At 40.8% G+C, this 25963-nt stretch overlaps 1 protein-coding gene across 3 annotated transcripts in view; it reads left to right on the plus strand.

The window, feature by feature from the left end:
• LOC125760617 (uncharacterized) overlaps positions 1-25963 on the plus strand; it is a 140313-nt gene that overhangs the window by 25741 nt on the left and 88609 nt on the right. For 2 of the 3 annotated variants that reach the window (XM_049420910.1, XM_049420909.1), the window contains exon 2: positions 2729-2947. In XM_049420910.1, the coding sequence (XP_049276867.1) occupies positions 2893-2947 (55 nt within the window). In that variant the 5' untranslated portion in view covers positions 2729-2892. Of the gene's footprint in view, positions 1-1417; positions 2948-25963 lie in introns of those variants that run through there. The other variant, XM_049420911.1, reaches the window with a different exon arrangement.

Here is a 25963-nt window from a genome sequence, read left to right on the forward strand (position 1 = left end):
TAAATGCCTGTGGTAATGGTTGTTATTAGCGGTTTGGATGTTTTATATGTCACAGCGAGGATATAAATATCTGCCATGCAATCATCTCCTTTTGTCCCCTCGAGACACAACCTGGGTGTGATTGACGCTGCTAATCATTTTGCAGCTGTTTGCTCTCTTTACACATGCCACACACGGCAAGGAAGAGAAATGACGAGTCACAAATTTACGACTCGTCACAGCTAACGCCTTCTCGTCAGTGTCACATCGACGCAAAATGCCTCCGAGCAACTGCTGCTAGCTCATGCAAATGTCAGCTCGGTTGCATTGGATGATGTAGCGGATCGCTGCAAATATGCATCAGTATGTCAAGTACCAAAAACAGACTACGATGGAAGCTAGTTGAGATAGTCAGTCTGTTGAGCGGTGAAACAAATTCGTCACTGTCATCAAAATCTGTCCGACGAGATGTAAGCCGTTGAATCAGTACCTGGCTGTGTACCATGATCAGTTCACGTTTTCTATTCACGGTGATCGCGAGGAAAGATCAATCAATCAAGTTAGTTTAGCTCGGCGGATAGACAGCTTACATATTCAAACCAAGAGATCTTCTCACTCGCCTCTTCCCCATTCCCAACGGAAAGTATCTAATATTGGATGAAGTTGCTGAAAAACATTGATCAAGGTTGTTAACAACATAATCATCGAGATTCAAGTCGCATTGGATACAGATATGTGGTGTCGTGATGCCTACTCAACCTTTAAACAGCAAAGCAAGAAATGGAAACAAATAATACACCATTATCGAGCTGATAATCGGAACAGTATAACACTGGCGCAGTCGACTCCAATAAAACGAAACATCACAACTCAGCTGAGCTGTTTGATCGTGAAGTGAGGCATATTACTTTCCACACAATTCGGCTTGGTTCTTTGTGAGGTATGCGTGACTGACCATAGACGAATAGAAATTGAGGATCATTCCAGATCTTGACATCGAGGAACAACGTCGATGAAGTGGTACATCAAAAGGCTATCGTGATGTTGGTAATGACAGAGAAAGTAATTGTCATCTACTAATCTATCCATCAAATCGTGATTGGTCTCGTTTGAATGTTTTGCGGATTGATCAACAAGATCACTCGTGCAATTTCGATTATGAGTCATGAGTGTATAGGGAAAAAGTAATATCACGGTGACTCAATCAAAAAAACACTGTTTAAAATAATATCACCAATGAATTTTAACACAAGTTTTTAATTGTTTCTCCTTCTTAAAGTTAAAACTTAAAAACGGAGAATTTGTTGGTGAGATAATCGCTGCAGTTGAATACAATAGTGTACTTAATCGACCACGATTACACGGAATCGTTGTAGCGTCCCACGTTTTGAGGTACATATTGACTAAAACAAGAATACCTTCAATAATTGCTCGATGCCTGGGATAATGATCCAACGTCGACGATAGCATTAAGCATGAACGGTTGTCCTTTCTGCTCTATGATAAAGGAGTTTGTACGTCTATTTGCTATTGAAGAATAAGGTTGAGTGCTCTAATGTTTTTTCCATCCATGCAAGGTTATCCTGATGGAAGGATGTGACCCAAGTTTATGGGGGAATGAGTAAAACGATGCCGAGCATACACCCAACAGAGTGAAGATAACACCCCACAGAAGGGTTTCATACGAAGAAGAGCAGAATCGATCCTGGGTGAAAAATCAATATTGGTGATTTTTATGCTTCAGAACACAGCAGATAGGTGGTCGATTTTGGATGGATCTCTCTGCCCTAGGAAAATCGTTCACCATGTGTTGCCACCTTTCCCCCAAGCAATCAGCGCATCTTTTGCCTTTCTCAAACCATCCAACACGGAGTTGACGGTTTCGCCCACTGACACGACATTTGACCGGTGCTGGACAGAGTACCAGAGCGCTGCCCCGAAGAGTGTGAGAGATAATGGGTGAGTGGGCTATGCTTTATTTGTAGCTGTTTTATGTTGGACATCAATTGTTGTCGACATTACCCGCGTCTGACTCTTCGGGACGTGCGTCCGAATGGTGCCTTATCCTTCGAAAACATGCATTGCTCGAAAGTGTCTCCAGATGATCGGTACGGTTGCGGATTTTACTACACATGAACTGAAGCACTCACACTCATATGCTAGGTGCAGCGTTCGTTGGAGAAACAAAATAGGAGAAGATATGAAAATTAACGGTAACGACGATGGTTTAGCCAAAATAAGATGCGACACGTCAGAGTGGGGTCATGCAAGAATAGCAAGGACGCAAAGGACATAATCTATTTTTTCTCCTTTCTGGGCTTGATTCATTTGACGGTGGATTTTTTTTCCTCTTTTGGATGTTTGTGAAGGTATTTTAGTTCGCTTCTACAAATAGTCTTTCACTGTGAATGATTTTGGATTGCATAAATGTATGCTTTAGCATGAAAAATTGAGCTGCTCTTGTCAAGAAAATTTAAATCAGTAGCTGAAATAAATAGAATAATATTTTTTTTTTATTTATGCGAACTAAATCATAAATGATTGTACGGAATTTTACTATTCATTCGAAATATAAATAAAAATGCTTGTATCTTTAGACGAGATTTACTCATCTGTATAGCTGAGTAAACGGAAGCTTCTATTATCACACATTTAATATCCTTAACGCTACTAAATAATGATCTAACCAGATATCTACATGTATCTACTAATCAATATGTTTCGATACCTTCATTATTTCTCCTCGCAGGTCGGTCATATGGTGCTACAAAGAAGAAGTGCTACAAACAATCGGTGAAGTTGTAGTGAAATGTTTTTTTTCGTGAAAATTTAGTTTCCAGTGAAGTTGTTTTATTGTAGGTGAGTGAGTATAGGGAACAACAAGCATTAATTTACGGTTCATTGTGTGTTACAATGAGGTCTAAGCAGCAGCCACGACCATCCTACCGATGGATCAACAACGACAAAGGTAAGTGAATTATGTTGTTAAGAACATGATCATTCATTTTTAATTTAAATGTATCACTTCGAAGAATATTCATGTTTTCAAATTCATGATTATTTTTTGGGGCACTAAAAGCACAAGGTGCCGAGATCAATATCGCATATCGTTTAGTTTATTATAAATTGATTCGTTAGCATTAATAATTATGGTGTCCGTCGCAGTGCTTGTAGGTGCTTTATTTACTCTATATCAGTATTATGTTCATTAATAACAAGGGAAGACTGTAAGCATGTGCGCAAATACACATCATAAAAACAGTAGAGCCATATGAAAGGAATTTATACCCTGTTGTAGAAAATATTTAACACATCACAAATGACTGTAATTATGCTTGGTGTTGGCAGTCTGACCGTGCAAATATAGTCGCTCAAGAAGCGGCAACTTTAAAACGATTCGAACGTTCGATGCATATGCGAAACCATTGCATCATTGTCACTCTCGCAGTAAGAGTGTGATATTTCCAGGTAGTCTTACAACGACTTGGAACTTCTCGCCAGGGTGCCAAATCGATTATCAGATAATGCGAGAACCAAAGCATTTCAACCGCTGGATTCCCCTTCCATATGGTGATATTTGTTACAATTACATGATCAACGCTCACCCTATTATGTTTTTGAATCTAAAAAATACTTATTTATAAGTTGACTTGTTCAAGAATATTATAAGGCTTTCGTTATAGTGTTTGAAAATGTTAATCTTTAGTATAAATTTGCATTTGATTTTTGAGAGTGGTAAACTGAGATTTCACTCATTTGTTGAGATGTTTTCTAATGTTTTTTTTTTTTTTTTTGCTCGGTTAGAACGGCCTGGCCGTATCAAGACTTATTTTACCACGTAGCAGGATAGTCAGTCCATGCTACGGGGAGACGGTCCGGATGGGATTTGAACCCGGTCCCTGCCGTGTGGACGTTCGCCGTTTTTCACATACACCACCGGACCGCCCCTTTTCTAATGTTTTATACGGAATATTTTTTAATCTATTAAAACTTCCGAATAGATTACATGACTTCAACATTAAATACATCACCGAACGCTGTTTACAGTAAAACAAACCAATGGTAATGTATTTAATTGTTCCCCTGATATGAAATCGTGAGTCGCTTCAAGACGCCGGTTCTGATGTTCGGCGCTCTGATGTGGCGAAACGAAGCGAATCTTTACCATGGGGTGCACCAGCAAGGGTACACATTTTTACGATTTATGTGTTTAATAAAATTAATAAACGCCACACAGCTCCGTGTATCGGCGAACGAAAAGCGTTGTGATGAGTGAAAAATCGAAGTAAAGGATGCTCAACTCTGCTTGCCTCGTATGACTTTACGAACGTGCTTTTAAGGTATGTGGCCTTACTAGCAGATCGGTTTTCGTTGATGCATCGGGTGTTCTTCTACGAAGCAAGGCTCTGGCAACGTGTGACAGTTACAGTATTAAAAATGGTCTCCCGTTGTCTAGCAAGTACAGGTCGCTGTGACCGGAGTGGTATCAAGTCTCATAATTTTAATCTATAAATTATTGCTTGTGTAACAAAACATCACATAAATCACAACTCAATCAGCTTCTTATTTTCATTCCATCCCATATATCTTGGATGGAACATCCTTTGGGTTGCGACTTAAAGCGTGTTTCATTTGTTCCTCATTTGCAGGCTTATTTCTTTCATAACAGCAATACGGACGATAATGCAAGTCTCTTCATCATCAATTTGTTTATGTAATACATTTTAATATGAAGAACTTATTCGTTTTACCATAAAATTTGAAAAAAGTTACGATATCTTGGTATCTCGATAACTTTGTATAATTAAAGAAATCATAAGTAAAGAATGATGACTTTGCCATAGACAACTTCAATAAAAAAATACCATAACGAAACTTCATGTTTCTGTACTACATTGCGAAATGTCATATGTTCTCGAAAAGCTGTAGACTTGTTGTCCAAAATTTGTGGAGCTGATAAACATTTGGACGGCACCAAAAACCGGTATTGAATTCCATTCATCTTTGCCATCAGTAGTCATGCAAATGGACTTATAACAACAGTCTCCGTCTATCTGCTCGGTGCAGGAGAAGGAATAAAGATTCTGTAAATTTATTGTTTCCGATAAGATTGCTGTTGCTTAACGAAACTCAAACTGTGGTATGAAGAGAGGCTCAGTATGAAAGGCTAACGAAGACAACAACTTCGCAGGTGAGACATCGACTACGAGAGATAATCATCGATTTTGCATCAAAGTGGCTCGGATCGTATCAAAACCCTGTTAAAATAAAAGCGATCTTGCAGGTGATGGACATTTATGACAAGTTATGAATTTGTATTTGTTATAAGTGTACACATCACATAAAAATGGTATTTTTGTTTAAGAAAAACTTCGCTCGAAATGTAACAGCTTAATTCATATAGCACCTTAAGTAAAAATTCATTTTTTTTATTTTAATGAAACGGTCATTTATAAGTGCTTTTAAAGCAAATTAATCATTATTGTACGAAATAACAACTATCCAAGAATTGTCAAAAACTTTTCAAAAGACAACCGAAACATATTTCAAACCGAAGTGATATGTTTATGATGATCGCCTTCGACAGAGCGCTTGACACTAGCAACGCGGTATGGGATCTTTGTCTTATCCCTTTCTTGGCTTGATTTGTCTTGTTCGGTATATCAAGACGGACGTAATTTATTACTTTCAGATAAAACTTTATTGAAACTCAAGCTGGACCGCTTCTCTGACCGACACAGTTCTATCTGAGATACCATTTCGGGACTGAAGAACGATCGATTTCCTGGCGGCACGGACCATCATGAATCCGTCAAACACTTTTGGTACGAAACTTAAAATAAGGCGATCAGAAATTGACATTCAGTTGGTGTACGGTGACTGATATAGTGAGGTTTGTCACTTCGGTTTTTGGTGATGTTTCCATTTCCGAAACAAGAATTAAACCAGTTTTTCCAGGCGTTTGTTTGTGAAAGCATTTTTTTATTATCGGAGCAGCTGCAAATCGCTGTCACTGTCCTACATTCAAGCTGATCTACATTTGCATTTTTTTGTATTGTTGCTCACCTTTTGCAGTCATCCATAACATTCCATTTATTCCTTCTAAGAGAACGATTTCAATTAACAATACACTCTTAGAATGTTTTCAATTATCTAAAACTTTTACACAAATTTTATTACATAATTACTATCGTTCAAATCTTCAAGTTTTTTTTAAATGCTCCCTTACCTTGTGTGAAGTTGTCTTTGAAAACCGATAGGGCAACATACAAGCACAAAGAGGTTTATCAAATTTTACATTCCCAGTGTCGTCGTTATCGAAGAACCACTGATGGTGGAAACCTTAACCAGCCGTACTATCCCCTGCACTGCACGATACACCATTGATGTTGATTTATGAAGATTCATTTTCCGGAAATCGGCTCGCGCTGCGCTGGCCATCAGTTACGTACTGCTACTCATGGTTCCCAGTTTGCTGTTTCTTCAAAAGGAGCAACCGATGGAAGCGCTCCGGTCGGACGCCTTTTCACCAAACCCCAATGCCCCAGGAAACTCGTATCGGTGGCTTTGGTTTTATGTAAAAGTGTTGAAGCAATGGAACCATCAACGTGAAGAAGCAATGAATACCGGAGGAAAAAAGAGTTATTAAATGTGCAAAAGGTTGGGCCCATAAATTACTCTTCTTCCGTCTACCATAACGCTTGTGGGCCCGATCTGGAGACCCGATCCAGACATCCCGTCGCGCATCACTCACTTGCGAGCCGCGTACGAGCCGTACAAGCACGTACACGATTGGCCAAAAAGAATCACCCGCAGTTAGTAGAGGAGCGTCCCGCCTGTGGATGCTCTGCTTGGCCGTGTACTTTCCCGGTCCTTCCACGGAAGCTCCAGCGATGGACAGAGTGGCCAACGCGAAGGTCCATTTTCACTCGAAGCGAGCTGATGGCCAATGGCGCAAGGGGTGCAATTGGAGCGATGGGGTACGGTGTAATTTTTTAAACGATTTGAACATTTCTTGATTATTCTTCAGTTATTGATTAATTGGAGCTTGCCAGCGCGCTGAAATATGGTGCATCGTTTCGTTGGTTCTCACCCTGTTTCGCTTAGGTGCATGCACTGCTCGAACGGGACGAACGAGTTCCAGAGAGTGCATTCAATGCTATCGGTTGATCGTTGCATGCAGTCGTCGGCACGAAGGCATAACGCCTCCATCTCGCTTTACATAGCTGCTCAAGGCAACTTCCTTCCGTTGGCTACCACCTGGTAAGCGATGTGCAACGTGGAAAAAAGACCGGTTTCATAAGTCCGATCGGTTTGTCGCCATGACTGACGCCCTGGGTGCGCGGAACATTTGACCATTCACCACTCGATGAGCATATTGGAGAGTTTGCGACATTTGTTGATGTCACACGACCGATTGCTTTGTCGGGTTGACCATCGTTTGCTGGTGCAAGGAGAGATTTCTCAATCTCAATAACCATATAGGGAACTTTCCCTTAGTGCGAAATATGGAATAAATCAATTATTGAAGCCTTTTTTATTTTATAAAGTATTCAAATCAATTTAAAAACAAGTTAAAAAGTCAAAAGCCTTATTACATTTTGTAGTAAAGTAACAAATACGCACTCTAACACATCGTCTCCATCATTGTCAATGCGCTTAGTTGCAATCAACCGATGGATGCCAGATCGTCATACTTTTCTATGTGCCAGGCATGAGACAAAGATACGAAGCTAAATGAGAGACGGAAAACACCGATATGAGTTATGTGAATTTAAACAATATAAAGGTACTGATTATTTGATTTATGGCCGTACACCACCCCACATCTTGTTCGGATATGCGTCTGAGGGCAGTTCGATACGGCCGATGGACGAGTCTGAGTTCAGGGATGAAGTTCTTAGCATCAGCAGGCCGTATCAAGCCAGGGTTTCATATCAATGGGCTTTTGGCCACTGCTGGCGGGATATTCAATCTACAGCACCTAATGGTGGACTGTGGGAATCGTTCCGCAGGCGGTGAAAGTGAAGAGGCATGAACGATGGTCAGAAAAATGATGCGTTTGGTAGATCTTTCACTCATTCTTGTGTTCTCTCATTCTCAACTTTTGTTTCTTTTTCTTCTGATAGAAGATGTTAAAAGGGGAACAAAAACGAATTAACAACTTCTCCTGGCTGCGGTGTATTACAAGTTATTTTACGTTCTTCATCCCTTATTTGTGATTTTAAATTTTGTATAATTCATAAACAGTTTGTACGTTTGTTGAATCATGCTTTTCTGATTTACCCAAGGAAGACCAGGCATCGCTTGCAGAAAGGAGGATTTAATGTTTAGCTTACTCTCAGAAATGCTGATTTCGTACCGAGTGACCGATGTGAGCTTTGATCAGAGATTATTACATTACTCATTCCCCTCATTCGATCATGCTTCTTTAAGGACAATTCAAGCCCTGGTATAGTTGGTTTATCGTCGTCAATACTACGAACGGCAACAATGAACAGCATACGGGTGGTTGAAGTACGCGTATTATTAACTCATATCGCCAGGAATAGACTTTAATTAATAGCGATAATTTATCTTCTCACCCGTCTACTCAACGAAGAAAGAGAAAAAATGGAAGGTTTTGTAAAGGTGTTCTTTGTCGTGTACACCTATGTGCGATGCAGCATGTTTATTAAAGAACACCTACGAAGGAGGATGAAGAGAAAACAGGAACAAAATATTTTACGAAAAATGACCCAAGCATTGACAGAAAATCGACATTCCTGTGAACATACAGGTTGGAAAAAAAGTTAAACCTTAGAGCATTTCCTTTTTAAATCCATCTTGGGTCCAAAACTCAATCGCTTCCTTTACTCGTCCATCTTGTGAAACAACCTATTACATGAAAGAACGACGGAGGTTTTTTATGCCACACGTCAGTAATTTTTCAAACTATTGACGTGATCAGTCGTTTTGTACGATGGCCGCCATGTTTTGAGTCCGCGATGTAATTTACCTTGAACTGTAGAAACTGAATGATTCTCTTTTAAGAATCAATTGCTGCGATTCCACCCTACGGAAACGGTTTGGATAGCTTACTGACTTGAATCGTTTATCATACTGGAATTTCATGATCGCCTTTTTCTCATTGGACGCTCAAGATCATTTTGCTCGATGCTTGTGGGTAAGCGATCGGTTGAAGCCTTTTCGATAACATGGGATGTACATTGACAGCAACAAATGGGCCGTTTTATTGAAGATCATTGGTGCAAAATGAGTTTGTGGTTGTGGTGTCCTCAAAGCAGCATTTGATCTGCTCGAAAAGCTGTTGATCATGCTGCTTGGATATAAATTCATCGAAAAAAGGACGTAGTAGCTGTCTGTTGGAAATGAGCAATAACCTACATGGAAAGAGCATTAGAATATTATTTTCGTAACATTTAGTAACATCGCATAAGGCAAAATATTTATTTTTATTTATTGTTGTATTATATTGTGAAGAAAAAAACTGAAAGAAAATCAGGATCACTGGTCCCTTAAATTAGCAGAAGGATGTATAACAGAGCATCGAATTTCTCTTTGGTACTCCCATCAACCGCCTCATACAAGGAATTCCCTTTTCATGGATTGCATTCAGGAATATTCGAATTTCCATTACAAACCATCTTTTTCTATTCGATCTAGAAAAGAGTTCTACCAATCCAGTACCTGAAATGTCCAACAATTTTTCGCTCACCTTGAAATATTACCTCGTCATCCGTGCGATTTGTCATTTGCTTCAATCGATTTCTGTTTGATTAGCAACACAGAAGAAGGACAGAAACTTTAAAATCAAATGTAGATCCATTTCATCATTCGTACAAACGCTCTACATTTATTCTGAAAAGTTCAATAACATTTGAAAATCTCAGTTTTAACATTCAAACCCTTGTAAAACAGCAGCCATTAAAGGAGTGACGCAGATATGACAGTATCTCTCATAGGTAAAATTAAACATCAAGAAAATTAGAAGAACCGTTTTGATTGATTTGCTTTGGGTGTCATACGGAAGCAACGACGGACTGATTCCCTTTTTTCGTTCGTATCTGTATGTGTGTTTCAATGAGCTCATTCGTCAACGCTCCCCATAGACCTGCTTCAAACGGACCAGAACTTTCAATGTCTGATTCTCAAACACCTCGAGGCAGGAAGGGACGGACCAGCTGGAAAGATACATAACGACCAAAACTCCTGCTCCCAACAAATGCAATCGATGATGGACGAATGAAGTTTTGGGCGAAGGACCGAACGGGAACGGGGCGACTGGACAGGGCGAGCGACGGTGACGAATGGAGAAACCATTCGCATGATGAATGCCACGGTTCGTCTCGTCATCAGCGAGCCAGAGTGTAAACGACGGGAAAATAACTAGACCATAATATTTAATATGACGAAAACATCGCTACCGTGCGTGACTGGATGATGCTGGCGCTGGACCTGGAGGTGATGGATGCCGGCTGAATGAGTGATTTCGGGGACGAAACGTCGCCGCTTCGCTCCGGTTGCCGGTCGGTTTGGCTGCTGTTGCGCTTTGGGATTGATGGATGAAAGGGACCAGAAATCCTGGACCCGCACATCTTTCCTCACGATGGCACCCATAACTCATCTCATCATTCCATTCCGCTGGGACTCAGATCCGTCCGGTGCCATTTGAACTACTCACTTTACCAGGGATGAGCAACTGCAGACAGTTGCTGACTAAACCAGGAACATGTGATCCTTTTTCCTGGGTGTGCAAACATCAAGCATACGATTCAGATATTGGATGTTGTATTTTACGACTATTTTGTAATGTAAAATATGCCAAAAATCGATCATTCTTCAATTCTAATATTTTTCATAAAATTTATTATTACATACTTAATTTTTGTATAATTTCCTCGAATTTCCTCAAGGTTTTTCCATCCCTGTATTATACTGTAAATAAGTACGTTTGGAACCCGTAAACTGATGGCAACATCAAATCACATTTTGTCCTGAAGATGACGGAAGAAGTAATATTCGTGATAAGACGTTAGAAAGGTATCTGCAATAGCGCTACATCACAGTAGTTGACGTGCAAGTGTATATACTTTGAATTATCTTGTTATTTCCTTCTATAATGTTTTAGTTTTTTTTAAATAATTTTTTATATCGTTCATTAAGTTATCAATTCGTAACTATTCTCATTTTTGTATGTTTTGTTTAAGTATTTTAAAAACACGTTTTCATGTATTTAGTTATGATAGACTTCGCAACTACTGTGAATATGTTCCCTTTGTCCATCGTGCTATAAATTGTGGCACAACGGACGGAAGAACGAAGGAAAAACTTCCAAGTTTCAGACAAAATGAGTGGCCTGGGGATTGAAAGTTAGCAATCCGGGAACAGTTTCTGACTGTCTTTGGTGTGGTCATGGGCCCCACACTGGATGGTGGACATCAACTACATAGTGTTTCTGGGCTGCCCGAGGGAGAGCTAAAAGCACAGGAAAGTACAAAACGTGATACCTACTACTGGGAAACTTCAGCATTTGTCCATCCCAGCAATAGTGTGAGTGCGATGCAAGGTCACAAGGGAAGACCATCTCCTGGGCAGCCCTGTTCCTTTTGCCCGGGACAGCGATGGCAATGATGATTCATGATTGATGTGAGGTGAAAGAAGACAGATTATTATACATTTTCACCATACCACCGTACCGCCAGTGTGTTTCCTTCCCAGCTGGCCATAAGCTTCCAGTGGCCTTACCGTGGTGTCACTGTATTTCTTGCCATTTCTCTTAGTAACATTTTCCACCATTTCTGTCCACTTCCGCGCCCCCCCCGTGTTTCGATCTTCACCGTGTGGAGTGTGTTTCCTTGTTACTGGTTCGTGGCAAAGATTTTGCTTTTGGCCTTCTTACGGTGTGCCGTATACTTCGCCACCAGTCACCGTTGATATATAGTCGGATGACCATGATGATGCTGATAATGATGATGTGAAGAGTAAGGAAAAGGTGGGAAAAATGATGGCGCAAGTTCGACAGGGGGCGAACACCATCGAGCTAGATGGAAACCTTTCACGTAGTGTTCGTTTGTGAAGAAATGTTGCACATTTTTCCTCCTGCACTTTCTTTCATCCCCCCGGTCCGCAACACCTCATTTGTCCCGAAAAGTCGTAAACGTATCCGTCCGTCACAAACCCACACACCCACACACCCAGAGCGCTTGTTTTAAGAAGAAATCATGCTATCCTGAAGTCCAATGGGAAACTACTACTACTCGAGATGGGCAATTGTGGGACGACGGAAGCTTAAATCATCATGGTCAGTACAGTAGGAATGAACCATTCGTCATAACGTAAGTCTGGATGATGAGATACAGAATTTGATGGAGCGTAAGACAGTGACCGAGCACGAAATAGTTGAGTTCTGACAAAGCAAGTACAGCGTGATGGATTCAAGAGTCGTTGTTTAAATACGTTCGTTTTGTGCTTCGTTGGTAGTAACATTTAATAATTAAAAGATTAGGAAATGCGTGTGTAATTCCTTGTTTTTTGTATACCTCAGGATGGCTGGGCCTTTTATTTTGTAATTGTTTGGATGGTTTATTGGACGTAAAGGCAGCAAATTTTAAAACAAACATAATTTCTTTTGAAAATCACTGACTTTTTTAAATTAACTCCGTAATTAACTCTGTGCACCTGAATTCGATCGAAAATCATTTTTATTTGGCTTCATAGGAAAATATGCAGATGGATTATGCGACTAAAAGCACAGTTTAAGTAAAAATACAAAAATTACACACATTATTTATATCTGCCATGCATTTATTACATCCGCTTTCTTTACCCATTACGGTAAATAATGAACACCATATCCTTCATCCATACTGTGGCATCGCTGTCGCTAGTCACTAAGCACGTTAGTGAACGAAAACGTTAGCATTGCTGGGGGTATGGATACTTTGTATCCTTCACGGGGAGATAGGAACAGTAAGCTGGACATAATATAAATGACGGTAGGTCTTCCGGTTATAGTGACTCTAGCCTTTGCCACGACCGAAGCGACACATTGCTTTTCATTTCTACTCGACCATCCTGAACGTTTGAGTGAAGGTGATGTCGCTGCTGTCCCCGCCATGATATGTTCTTTGTCAACAGAACAACAAGCTGGACAGTGCAATCATTCAATCGATTGTAACATAATCTTCCGAAGATTATGAAATGCATTTCATGTTAGCCATCGAGGGACTAAACAAACTTAAGGAAGAGAAATGTACAGGAGTTGTACTTTTTTCATCACATGAAACTAATTAGAGTAAAGTAAGACATAAAACTAGCATCAACAAAATAAACAAAGAAACAGAAAACAAGAAATTGCAAGAATAAAATAAGATACATCGCATATTACGAAAAAAATGAACTCGCCGACATGTGTCAATCATGATTTCCAAACTCAGAGCAACAAGCGACGGTACTATTTATATCATTTCACGGACCTGCCACCCGATGACACCCCCAATTGGATTAAACGGTTTTGTCGCCTGTCAAAAACAGGCGGAAATGATTAGATTAGATGGCACTGAATCGACGCTGGACCAACAGCTCTGCACGGACGACAAGTTGTTGACAGGCCCACCAACGAGAAAGATGCTTAATGTTACACTTCTAAAATATTTTATACTGCTTGAGGATGTGTTAGACGGGTTTTCTCATATGGAAAGAGATGATTAGCTAGGTGATTGGTGCTCTATTTGTAGGTAAAACAGTTTAATTTTATGTAAACTATAAAACAAAATGTTGTCTCATTTAAAGTTTGATTTTTGATTTAAATAAATCCTGATTAACCAAACGTTTTATGTATAATTTAGTCATTTAATACTTACGTACAGTTTAATTGCCTTGTTGTACAAATTTAATATGAACCATTAACGAAACTCGAGAAAAATAAAACGCCCGACGATAATATCGAAATGTTAGAAATGATTGGCATCTCATCATTAACATCAACTTGGCGTTCAGCAAAATAAAATATGATTGATAGAATTTTTCACAATTGAAAAATTGTATTGAACCACATTGGCTGGTATCGATGAAGGCACCATAAAGGGGAACATTACCGAGTAATGTGAGTAGCTTTTTTACCACACACCCAATGATGCTTAATTTGACAATGATTTTCTTGTAACTGTCAAATGATCGGAAGCTGTCAGATGATTAACAAGCAACGCGTACATGATACCATGCGCCTCCATCATACAGGTATTGATGATCTACGAAAATATCTGTGTTATGCTAGAATTGTAAGCATTAACTACTTGAAGTAATTGATAAAAATGTCACAAAAATTTAAATCAATGGAAATTGATAGTTATAAAATATGTCTAAAAAGGTTTAATGTAAAACAAATTATATTTTTAAAATGATTTTTTCTGATAAATTATGTTATTTAAAGACATATTTTTGATTGTGCAAATTGTCATGCAGTTATTCACATGATTTTCTTCATTTTCGGAAAAAGCAACTCGTAAAATTTACCGATCAGAGGTACACACAACAAAAAATCCCGGGTTCAATTCAATTTAATCATCTTACGTTTCTAGACGATGCCTGGATTGATGCATGCCGTCAGCAATGGATAGCAAGGTGAATGTGCTAGAGTGAAGTAACATGATTTCGAGCGAATGAAAAATGGCATAGCTTTTCTAGCCAGAGAAACTTTACCCTGTACGAACCGATAACGTTCGAAGCACTGGGGCCCCCGGGTTGACATGGTGAGATCTTCTTCTCACACAAACATCGTGCAAGAAAACTTTCTTACTGACACGTTCTGTTTGAGCTCCATCAGTTGCAGCTAGGCAAACGGGTTGGCAAGAGTACGCCATCGTTCGCAAGAAGCAGCAATCGATTGTCCTGGCCTGGTCCTCCTGGTCCAGTCGTGCCGGTCACATCATCCGAGAAGACGTTGCTCGTCACTGTGTTCATGTGTACATGTCATTCGACGAGCTTTCCTTCCCCATGCTGCAGGAAGACAAGGGATGGAACTAAGAAAAATATCATGCCAATCATTCAATTCTTTTCCGTTTCTTTAGCCGAGACGAATGTCAGCTGGATGGATCGGTGTTTGGATGAGTGGACCTTTCGGATACGTACGTTTCCTTTTTGGTTCGAACCGGTGACGGGTTTCGAAAGGGTAAACGTACGGTACCGTACGGGAATTGAGTTTCCAGTATTGGCTATTTTTCTTTCCTACACCTCCACTACTTCAACTAGTGTAGCCGAAGCAAACAGTTCTAACGAACAGCACGTACTTTTTGAGAAATCTATTTTCTCTCAGAACAGCAATGCACATGGCAGATGATGGATACTATTTTCTGGCGAATGAATTAGCACAAATTCATATCCAATTTCGAAAATGGATGCTTTTCATTTGCTTCAACGTACGATGCTTGAAATGAAAATGGTGGATGAAACATAAAAAAACTGATTTTAGTGTGTGGCTATGAAATGAAAACAAAAAACTAGTTTTTTTATTAGTACTTATATTTGTTCCTTGTCAAAAATAACTGTTAACAGTTTTATAATTTCTGTACAATAAAATGAAACACTGAGCGTTTACTAAATTCAAAAATAACATTAAAAATGATTCTAACTACGATTGTATCAAATTTTAACGACTAGTTGACACTTCAATAAAAGGAGACGCGCATTTTTCCCCATTCATCTAACAAACTGTCAGCAAAACGTCTATCTAAACGATGCAAAGTTACAGTCCAAAAACAAAAAATAGAAACCACTTTTGATGGCCTAAAAGCTCCCGTCTTGCACTCTAAATCCATTATGGTTGACCATTTTCCAATGCGATTGATGAATAATTCGATGAGCGATGAAATTTGCCATGTATCGATGTTTTGCATATTCATGTTATGAACTTTGGTATCATCGCTAGAGGCCACGAACATAGGCGGAAATGGTTCGCTCCGCACCGAACGCTTTCGATTATCCTCCATGTCACCGAGCAGGCCGAATGTTGTCGCTGGTGGATTTGCGGAAAGAATAGCATCCGCAACATCGCAATAGTACAGATGTCATTCCGACGGCGGCACACAAATGATCGCTCGTGTAATGTCGCCTGTGCACTTACGCGATTGGCATTTTTAGTGCATAAACGTACCACATCGATGTACTGTGACAAAGATAGAAAATAAATTAACCATCGAAACATTTGCCGCTCCATCTGGCCGCTTGACAGCTTGTCTCTTTGATCGGGCAGCCATTAGTCGTGGACGTCGCGCACATCTTCCGCAGCTTTCCGCATGCCCTCCTGTTCAATGTGACAAAATGCGCACTATCAGCCGAGCTGTACAAAGCTGTAAATGTGAATGTGACACATGGTGATGTCACGAAAACATTGCACAAAAATTAAAACAAAATGTTTCCATCGATTGCAGCTATGAATCTGATTGAACGATCAGGAAGCTTTAGTCTATCACACCATTGTAGCTGCAAATGCTTACCTTTTCCGTCGTTCATCAATGACTGGGGTTTTTATGTTTTTAAGTGTGTATTTTGTATGTTTTGTTTTTATTTTATTTATGGTCTAGAATGTTTGTGTATTAATATTTGGCTATTATATTGGTTTATTATATATTATTGAATTATTTTATTATTATTTTTTATCATTTATATTATTCACTTTTTTGTTTTTTGCTATCTTTTTTTTAAAAAACGATATTATTTAACCAATATACAAATATCAAATCACATCATGTGTCATGCAATCACAGGTTGCAGCAAACTTCAAATACTACACAATCGCTATTCAAACGTCCATCAATTGGCTGAAGAAACAACGCTCGAGTTAAGAGCTTTTTCTAATAAACTCAAATTTACATCAAAGCATCGTTCATCGCAGTTCCAATGATTCGGTTATCTGTGGCCTACCTGCCCCGATCCCATCCATTACATTTTATGTTTGCTGCTGCCCTTACTTGGTCACTCATGTTTCTCGCGTCACAGCACCACATTAGCATCTCGAAAGCTCGAAACGACACGGCGTTTTGGTTAGTTTTGTCCGGGCAGGCGAGTTTTAGTGAGCGAACCAACATCCTGCCAGCATCACGATATTAGTCTTATAATTCTAAATTATTTGATTCACGCTGACGTTTATCATTCGGTGCTATCTTCATAATTTTGAAGGTATATAATTTATTGTGCTTCAAATTAGCGCTTCGCATTCAACGCAACATCTTGCGCTCTCCATACCGGTCTCAAATTATGGTGTAGTGAAATGAAGCAAAGCGAAAAAAAAGAAGCGTTAATTTATGTCTTTGATAGAATAATGAATGTGGGGCCCATAAGAATGCGATCTTGGTCTAACGTTGTCTCTTGTTTACGATCGACAAAAGTTTTTTTTTGTTTGTTTCAAAACAAGGTGAACAGCTTCGCGAAATTTCGGATCGATTTTTTGTTGCGATATTTACCAAACAGGTTGTAGTTTTTCGAGGTTCCAAAATGTAAGAGGATTTATTCCATTTTTCTAGCCCTCTTTATAAGTTTTTTCATGAGTGTTCCTATCGTGAGAGACCATCTCACTACTCACTATTTTCTCACTACTCACTTGACGAAACTAGCTTTCGTCAAATGGCCCTCTTGACGTCTACGCGTCAACATACTCCCCCCCATGACAGAACGTCATAAAGAAAACAAAACAAGTTACACGTGCTACTAAGCAGACGGCTTCGCAACAGGTAACAGACAAATTTTAGTTACTGGACGCGTAATTATACCTTTCGCCGTTTTCAGCTTCACTACACGCGTAAGCTGATCCTCTCCGGGATGTATTTCGACAATGCGTGCGAGGGGCCATCGGGTGATGGGAAGCGAATCGTCCACTAGGATGACCAGTCTGCCAGGTACTATCTCACTACGATTCACCACCTTGTTATCCTTCTGCATCTCCTGCAGATATTCTGTTGCCCAATGCTTCCAGAAGCGTTGAACAAGCAATTGCCAGCTCTGCAATTCGTCTAACGTGTAGGCCTTCAAGCGGGTGTAGTCGGGAACAGGCACCGCATGCATCGACGTGCCAATAAGGAAGTGCGCAGGAGTAAGCGCCGCCAGATTATTCGGGTCATCCGTCAGCGGCAACAAAGGACGCGAGTTCATTGCCGCTTCTATCTGCTGCAGAATGGTGCAGTACCCTTCATACGACAGCCTCGAACTGCCTAGGTGCCGATAGAGATGTCGTTTGGCCGTCTTTACCGCGGCTTCCCACAATCCACCGAAATGTGGGGCCTTAGGTGGGGTAAAGTGCCAAGTGATACCCAAGTCGGAACATTTGGATGCGATGACGTTTTGTAGCTGTTCGTTCTGAAACAATTCAAACAGTTCATTAAGTTCGTGTGCTGCACCCTCAAAGTTTTTCCCATTATCCGAGTGTATATCAGATGGTAATCCGCGCCGGGATGTAAACCGATGCAAAGCGGCCAAGAATCCTGCAGTGGTGAGATCGCCAACCAGCTCCAGGTGAACCGCCTTGGTTGAAAAGCACACGAACACACACAAGTAACATTTAGTGGCAGCAGCTCTCTTGTGTGTTGGTTTGAGGTAAAACGGCCCGGCGTAGTCCACTCCGGTTACGGAGAACGGCCGGCTTGGGGTGATGCGTTGGTACGGGAGTTGTCCCGTTTGTTGTTGCGTAAGCGACGGATCTTGTCGTATGCAACGAAAACAATTCCTTACTATTCCTTTCACTAGACGTCGTCCGTCGAGTGGCCAATACTCCTCTCGTATCTGGGAAAGCAATAGTCTTCCCCCGCCATGCATAAGCTTTTCGTGGTAGTGGACTGCGATGAGATGAGCTAGCTTATGGTTCTTGGGGAGCACGATGGGATGCTTAGACTGGTAAGGAAGCTGTGCAAGCTTCAAACGCCCTCCCACTCGTACTATTCCTTCTTCGTCGAGAAATGGATTCAACCGTCTTAGAGGTGAGTGTTTTCCCACGGTTTCTCCTATTTTCAGTAGTCGGATTTCCGATGAAAACTCGTCTTGCTGCGCCAGTTTGCATAGTACGATTTTCGCTGCTTCGATGAACTTGGGTGTAATCGACAATGCAGCGGAGGTAAACGGTGCTGACGGTTGCGTACGTATCTTGTGTTTTGTGTTGTGTATAAAACGTGTGCAGTATGCGATTATGCGTAACAATTTGGTATATGACGACGACAAATTGAACCAAGGGTGAATGGTATGTATATTGGCGACTGCAGCACTCACCTGACGAGTTTCCATATCCGTTTCAGTAGCCAGTGATGGATTCGAAATAGGCCAGTTAGAGGCAGGTAAAGCCAACCAATCGGGACCACAACGCCACATCGAACTTTTCAGCATCTCAGCTGCGGACATCCCTCGGGACACCAGGTCTGCAGGATTCGATGTACCTGGAATGTGCTTCCATTGTCGGGGATGCGAATAATTCTGGATCTCAGCAACACGATTCGCCACGAATGTTTTCCAGGTGTTGGGTGGAGACGCAATCCAGTTTAGCGTCACAGTTGAATCCGACCAGAAAACCGATTCGGTCGCATCGATTTTCATCGCCCGTCGAACACGATGATGCAGATGTACTGCTAGCACGGCTGCGCAAAGCTCCAATCTCGGTAACGTAACACGTTTCAGTGGAGCCACCCGAGATTTCGACGCGAGCAGAGTCACTCGTACCTGTGCCTGCTGGTCCTCACAACGAGCGTAAATACAGGCACCATATGCAACCTCTGACGCGTCTGCAAATATATGGAACTGTATTTCAGAGTTAGGTAAAAGCACATAACGTTCACTTTTGAAGTCAGCCAAATCCTTCCAGTCGTCAGTAACCGATTTCCATTTGTTGCAGATATGTGCAGGAACCGGATCATCCCACCCGATTTTCTGCAGCCACAACTCCTGCATCAGCAGTTTCGCGCGTATGATGACTGGAGCGATCAACCCAAGAGGATCAAACATTCGAGCAATGTTTGACAATATGGACCGCATGGTAATGCTGGTGGTTTCCATTGTTACCGTCGACTCGAAACACAAAACGTCGAGTTCGGGCTTCCAAGCGATGCCAAGTGCCTTTACCGTCTCGTTCGGCGCAAACTGCAGCGATGACTGTGTGCCGATGTGTTCCACTGGTAAACCGGTAAGCACGTCCAAACAGTTGGATGTCCACTTTCTGAGCTCAAACCCTCCCTTGGATAGCAACTCAGATAGCTGCTGACGAAGCTTGCGAGCTTCATCCACGCTGTTGGCTCCACCAATGAAGTCGTCAACGTAGAAATTATGTTTCAGCGCAGGTGTAGCAAGTGGATAATCAGCACCTTCATCTTCCGCCAGCTGCAACAATGTACGAGTGGCCAAGAACGATGATGGAGACAAACCATATGTCACAGTATTCAACTCGTACAATTCAATCGGTGAATGCGGTGAGAAGCGGAAGAAGAGGCGAACCAATTTTCGATCATCGGGATGCAAAATGACTTGCCGATACATTTTTGCAATATCAGCTACAACAGCGATCTTGTAGGTACGAAAACGAAGAATGATGTCGATGAGTTCATCCTGAATTATGGGTCCAACCCGTAAAGCTTCATTCAGTGAATGTCCAGTCGACGTTTTAGCTGAGCCATCAAACACAACTCTAACCTTTGTAGTGGTACTTGATGCATTAAAAACTGGATGGTGTGGTAAATAATAAGCAGCTGTATCGTCACATTCAGTGCTTATACGAGACATGTGCCCCAGTTCCAAATACTCCTTCATGAACGTTTGATATGATTCTCGAAGTGCAGGATCGCGTTCCAATCTCCGCTCAAGAAGCTCGAAACGACGGATGGCCTGTAATCTAGAAAGGCCGAGCTTTTGATCGAAGTCAGGCTGCTTTGGTAGGCGTACAATATATCTGCCGGTGTCGTCACGTTTGGTAGTGGTCTTGTAAAGGGTTTCACAATACCGTTCATCCGGTGAGTATGCGTCATTCACCGTTAAATCTTCTAATTGCCAAAATCGTTGTAGCGACTCCTCCAAAGATGCCATACAGACGACCCTATACGAAGCGTTGGAAACGGTTTTAGGTGCAGAACTTCCAACGGACGTTGCGCCGCTCACTACCCAACCAAAGACACTATTTATCATGACGGGTAGATGAGGTGCTGGATGGAACTGAGATGCATTCTCGAAAACTGTATGGTAATGACGAGCGCCAAGAATGATGTCAACGGGGGCAGCTTTATCGAACAACGGATCTGCTAAAGCGAAACCAGGTGGTATGGTCCAATCGTTGCGGTCAATATCGCGCGTCGGAATATTCGCAATCAAATTGTCTACGATCAACAACTCGGTGTTCACCGTAAACGAACTGGATCTAGAGACAATCTGGGCGTGTACGGATTCACGTACGGTTTTTGTAGATTGCCCAGCTCCAACAATAGTAATGTTCACATTACTTTTCTTTAAACGTAGCCGATGAGCGAGTCGATCGCTTATTAGATTCGGCTGCGATGCGCTGTCCAACAGCGCTCGCGCAGGATGAGCTATTCCGAAATCATCAATAATGTTGATCAACGCAGTTTGGAGTAAGACCTGCTCGGGTGCTTGCTGCAAAGCTGCTGCAAAAGTGCGTTGTGCGTTGTTGGTGGCTGTGTGATCTCTAGTGGTGTCGGGTGTGTGGTGCGGAAGTGCAGTAGTACTAGTGGTGTTGTGTACGTAGTGCAATTTCGTGTGGTGTGCCGCATTACAGTAACGGCATTTGTGCGGCGATGGGCAATCACGAGCCCTGTGATTCTCTCGCAGACAATTCAAACATAAACGCGCGGACATGGTAAAACGGTGACGCTCCTTCGGGTCCATCCCTTCGAATTGCGGGCATTTAAAAAGATAGTGCGCGGATTTGCATAACGTACAATTTGGCGTTTCATTTGATGTCGAAGCAAAACTGGCTTGGCGTGAAAAGGACATTCTCGGTGAGTGACTCAGGTCATGAACCTGTGACGTATGACGGTTGTTTACTAACAACGTCTCCAATACACGCATACGACGGTGAAGGAACGAAATTAAACTATCGTAACTCGGATCGGCGTTATTTGATGCGTGCTCTTCCCAATCGCGTAAGGTGATTATTGGGAGTTTAGTGCATAACAGATGCTCAAGAATGCTACCCCAAGTGTCCGTGTCTTCTCCCAAGTGCTGTAGAATCTTTTTATGCCGCTCAAATTCATCCACAAGATGGTGCAGTGTTGAAACGCTTTCCTTCTGGGCAGCAGGAATGGCAAACATTGCTTGCAAATGGCGTTTTCGCAGCAAATACTCGTTTGAGTATCGCTCGGTTAGCGTGTTCCATGCTAACTCATAATTAGCTGCACTTATGGTGATAGATTCTATCACTTGAGCCGCTTCACCTTTAACCGCGGCGCGCAAATAATGGAACTTTTGTATTGCCGGCAAATCTATGTTTGCGTGTATCAGGCACTCAAAGGTATCGCGGAATGTCAACCATTGCATATAATCTCCCGTGAATTCGGGCAGTGCAATAGTGGGTAGTTTGATGCCCTTTAACGGATTCAATCCGGTGCTCGTTTGTGGGATCGGAACTTGTTCTGATGGTAACTTAATCTGTAACTGCGATTGTACGTAGATCAGCCTATTCTCGAAATTCTCCCTTAGAGCAGCATTTTGCGCTATTTCTTCTGCAGTGGCAGCAGAATCTTCCAAACCTTGCTGAACACTTTCTAGATCAAGGCATAGCTTCTCGAACCTTTTTACACGTATTTCCACCTCTGCTTGGTCCCGTTCAGGAACGAAATCCTCCAAAAACTTCTCGTACCGCGAAAGAGACACCAACAAAATTGTCCGTCGGGACGCCAAGACAACGGGTTGCACGGGCATTGCGTAAGTGACTATGAGTGCGTGGGATTGACAGTGTTTTGCGTGCGGCGGCAAAATCAGCTGTGCGTTTCACAAAATCACGACGAATGTGATACGAAAGCAGGAAACGATGTTACGGTAACGGTGTGATGATCGAAATTCGCGATTAAAAACCAGGAGCAAGTACCATCCTGGTCACGGCACCATGAACAGCTTCGCGAAATTTCGGATCGATTTTTTGTTGCGATATTTACCAAACAGGTTGTAGTTTTTCGAGGTTCCAAAATGTAAGAGGATTTATTCCATTTTTCTAGCCCTCTTTATAAGTTTTTTCATGAGTGTTCCTATCGTGAGAGACCATCTCACTACTCACTATTTTCTCACTACTCACTTGACGAAACTAGCTTTCGTCAAATGGCCCTCTTGACGTCTACGCGTCAACACAAGGCTTTACGTCAATCGACAATAAATTGATAGACCTTGCATATTTAATAGAAATGAGAGTAGAGTAACATTAAGAAAATAAAATATTATTAGTTATTGTTCAAATTAATACGACAATTAACATATTTATGTAAGAAGTTTCCAATAAAATTTGCCTATGCAGTTACTTGAAATGACTTATCTAAGATGACGTATGATTAAATTGTTCATTTTGCTCATTTTTTATTGTTATCAATAACATTTATTAATTTCATAAACTTGTAATATGTGAAACTCTATAAACCTTTTGTGGAAGCAAACAAATTGCACATAATTTTGTTCTATAAATTTGATTCTGCTCACTAAACTAAACGTGAAATTAGTATTTTTTTTGTATTTCTCGCGTATTTCACCTCCAACAATCGATGCTTCTCTCAGCAACTTGCTCCGGTAAACTTATATTCAGCAGAAGCAACAACCATTTCAATCGTTTGACAGGTTCACGACACCACTATCGTCATCCTTCTGTGAATAACTAATGCGACACGGAACGACATTGAAGCGAACGCAGAACGTCCTATAAAATGGGGTTGTCTTTGCCGGTGTTTTTCCATCACGAAAAACAAAAGACTTACTGAACCACGAATGAAGACAAGTTCGAACCAAATGATGTCTTCGAACAAATAGAAAGAAGCCGTAACCTCGGGAAACCTGCTGCTCTCATTTCCGCTTTCTGCTCGTCATGTTTCATAAGAAACCTTCTTTTTTGCAGTGCTCCAAGTGGATGCAAAGTTCTTCATAAACCAAGCAGCGCGAAAGGTTTAACGGCTAGCAGATGCAATGACGGAATGGGTCGATGAGAATGATGGGCCACATTCCTTTGCCAGCCTGCTGCCTCTGCTAGTCATTAAGTAAATGTTGTGCGGCCGTCTACAGCTTTTGATAGGCGTTCCGATGGAATTTCTAGTTCATTGATCGTTTCGGCAAAGACACCATCTATAGTTGTCTAGCATTGTCTGTCTTGCGAAAGCTTTTACTTGGTGTACCAGATGCAGCTGGTGCTAGAAAACTGATAAACAGCTCACTGCACTATTGCACCTAGCTGTTGATGGTGAAGGCAGAATGTAAAACAAAACAAATTATGGCCCTGAATAAAGATTGTTTGAAAGAGCTCAACAGTCGACGTTTGTTTCAATATTGCCTGGTAAAATTTAGAACAGCATAAATACATTAAAACATTTTTTCACCTTAAGAATATATTTTCCATATAAATATCTTGAACGATATTGATAAAATGAAATTTTCGGTGAAGCGTGAAAACAGTTAAAAATTGTGAAATATTGAAGTTTTTGCATGTTATTAAATATCTAATTTAGTTCCTCCATCATGTTTCCCAGTTTATCACTTTGAATATTTAAAAAAAATATTTACTGGAGTATGCTGTAATGGTATTTTTTTATTTGCTAGTTATTTACCAAGTAATACTTGTCCACGTCAAATTTTATTTTATTATTGTCTAAAGTTCTTAAAACTCCATAACACCCCCTTGAAACTAAATACATTGTAATGTGTAAAAGTTGAATTGTAAACCAACAATCGATCGTGTTTAATGTCATTGAGGAATCAAGCCTGGTAGGAAAGCCAAAGCTCATCAAACATTTATATGTGTCTCGAGCGTGCAGTCAAGCTTTTTATTTTTATGGTAATGTGTTTATGGCTAACTTCATTATGACCAGGCTGAGACCAAATAAAGCGCTAATCAGTTGAACATCACAAATTAAATATCGGAATCAACTGGATGCTTACGCTGGGATGTTTTGTTTTTAATTACTTCAACTCTATCTGTAAACCACAGTAATGAAATGGATGCCTGATACAAACATCACCCACACCACACTCGCTGGTGGCATTTGGATTGAGCTGGTAGTAGTAGAAAGGATCATTATCGACAACCTACAACCTACCGGAAGCTTTCCGATGGGAACAGAAACATGTTTCCCGGAGCCACCACAATCGAATCAACGGACAAAATATTGACAACAATCATCATAAAGTAGGCGGTATTAGGGCAGTTGTACTGATTACAACTACAATTGTTGGCTTTGCCAAAGTGCCGATGTTGGTCTCATGAATCGATCCTGTGTCTACTACCAAAACAACAAACTGAACAAAGACCATCAAAGTAAAACAGTTTTCTCCTGTGTAGTTGGGGCTATGAATGTACAAAAAATCCAAATTTTCTACTCTCAGAAATTCTTTTATATAGTCAACCGTGTTGCTATAATAATTTTTATTCTACAAATTCTAGACATTATTTATGTGTGGTTGCAAGCTTTCACAAAATTTTTATTTAAAATTTTGTTGAATCACTTTGTAAATTAATTTATACCAGTAGTTTCTACTAAGTTAAACCTTTCATTTAACGTGTTTCACAGCACTAAAACATCGATTGGAATTCCTATGAAAATATAAACATTTCATTTCTGTTTAATCTTTTAATTTTTTCCCCAATACCATTCTATCAACAAATCTATTCAAATTTTAATACATCTCTAATCAAAGCCTCTGTCATATTTATTGAGATACATAAAAGAATGATGTATGTGATATATAAATGAATGGTGGTGTATGTGATAAACTACGCCGGTCCACACAGCAGGACAGGGGATCAAATCCCATCCGA

The sequence above is a fragment of the Anopheles funestus genome, chromosome 2RL, assembly GCF_943734845.2.
Source record: "Anopheles funestus chromosome 2RL, idAnoFuneDA-416_04, whole genome shotgun sequence".
In the NCBI taxonomy this organism is placed as follows: Eukaryota; Metazoa; Arthropoda; class Insecta; order Diptera; family Culicidae; genus Anopheles; species Anopheles funestus.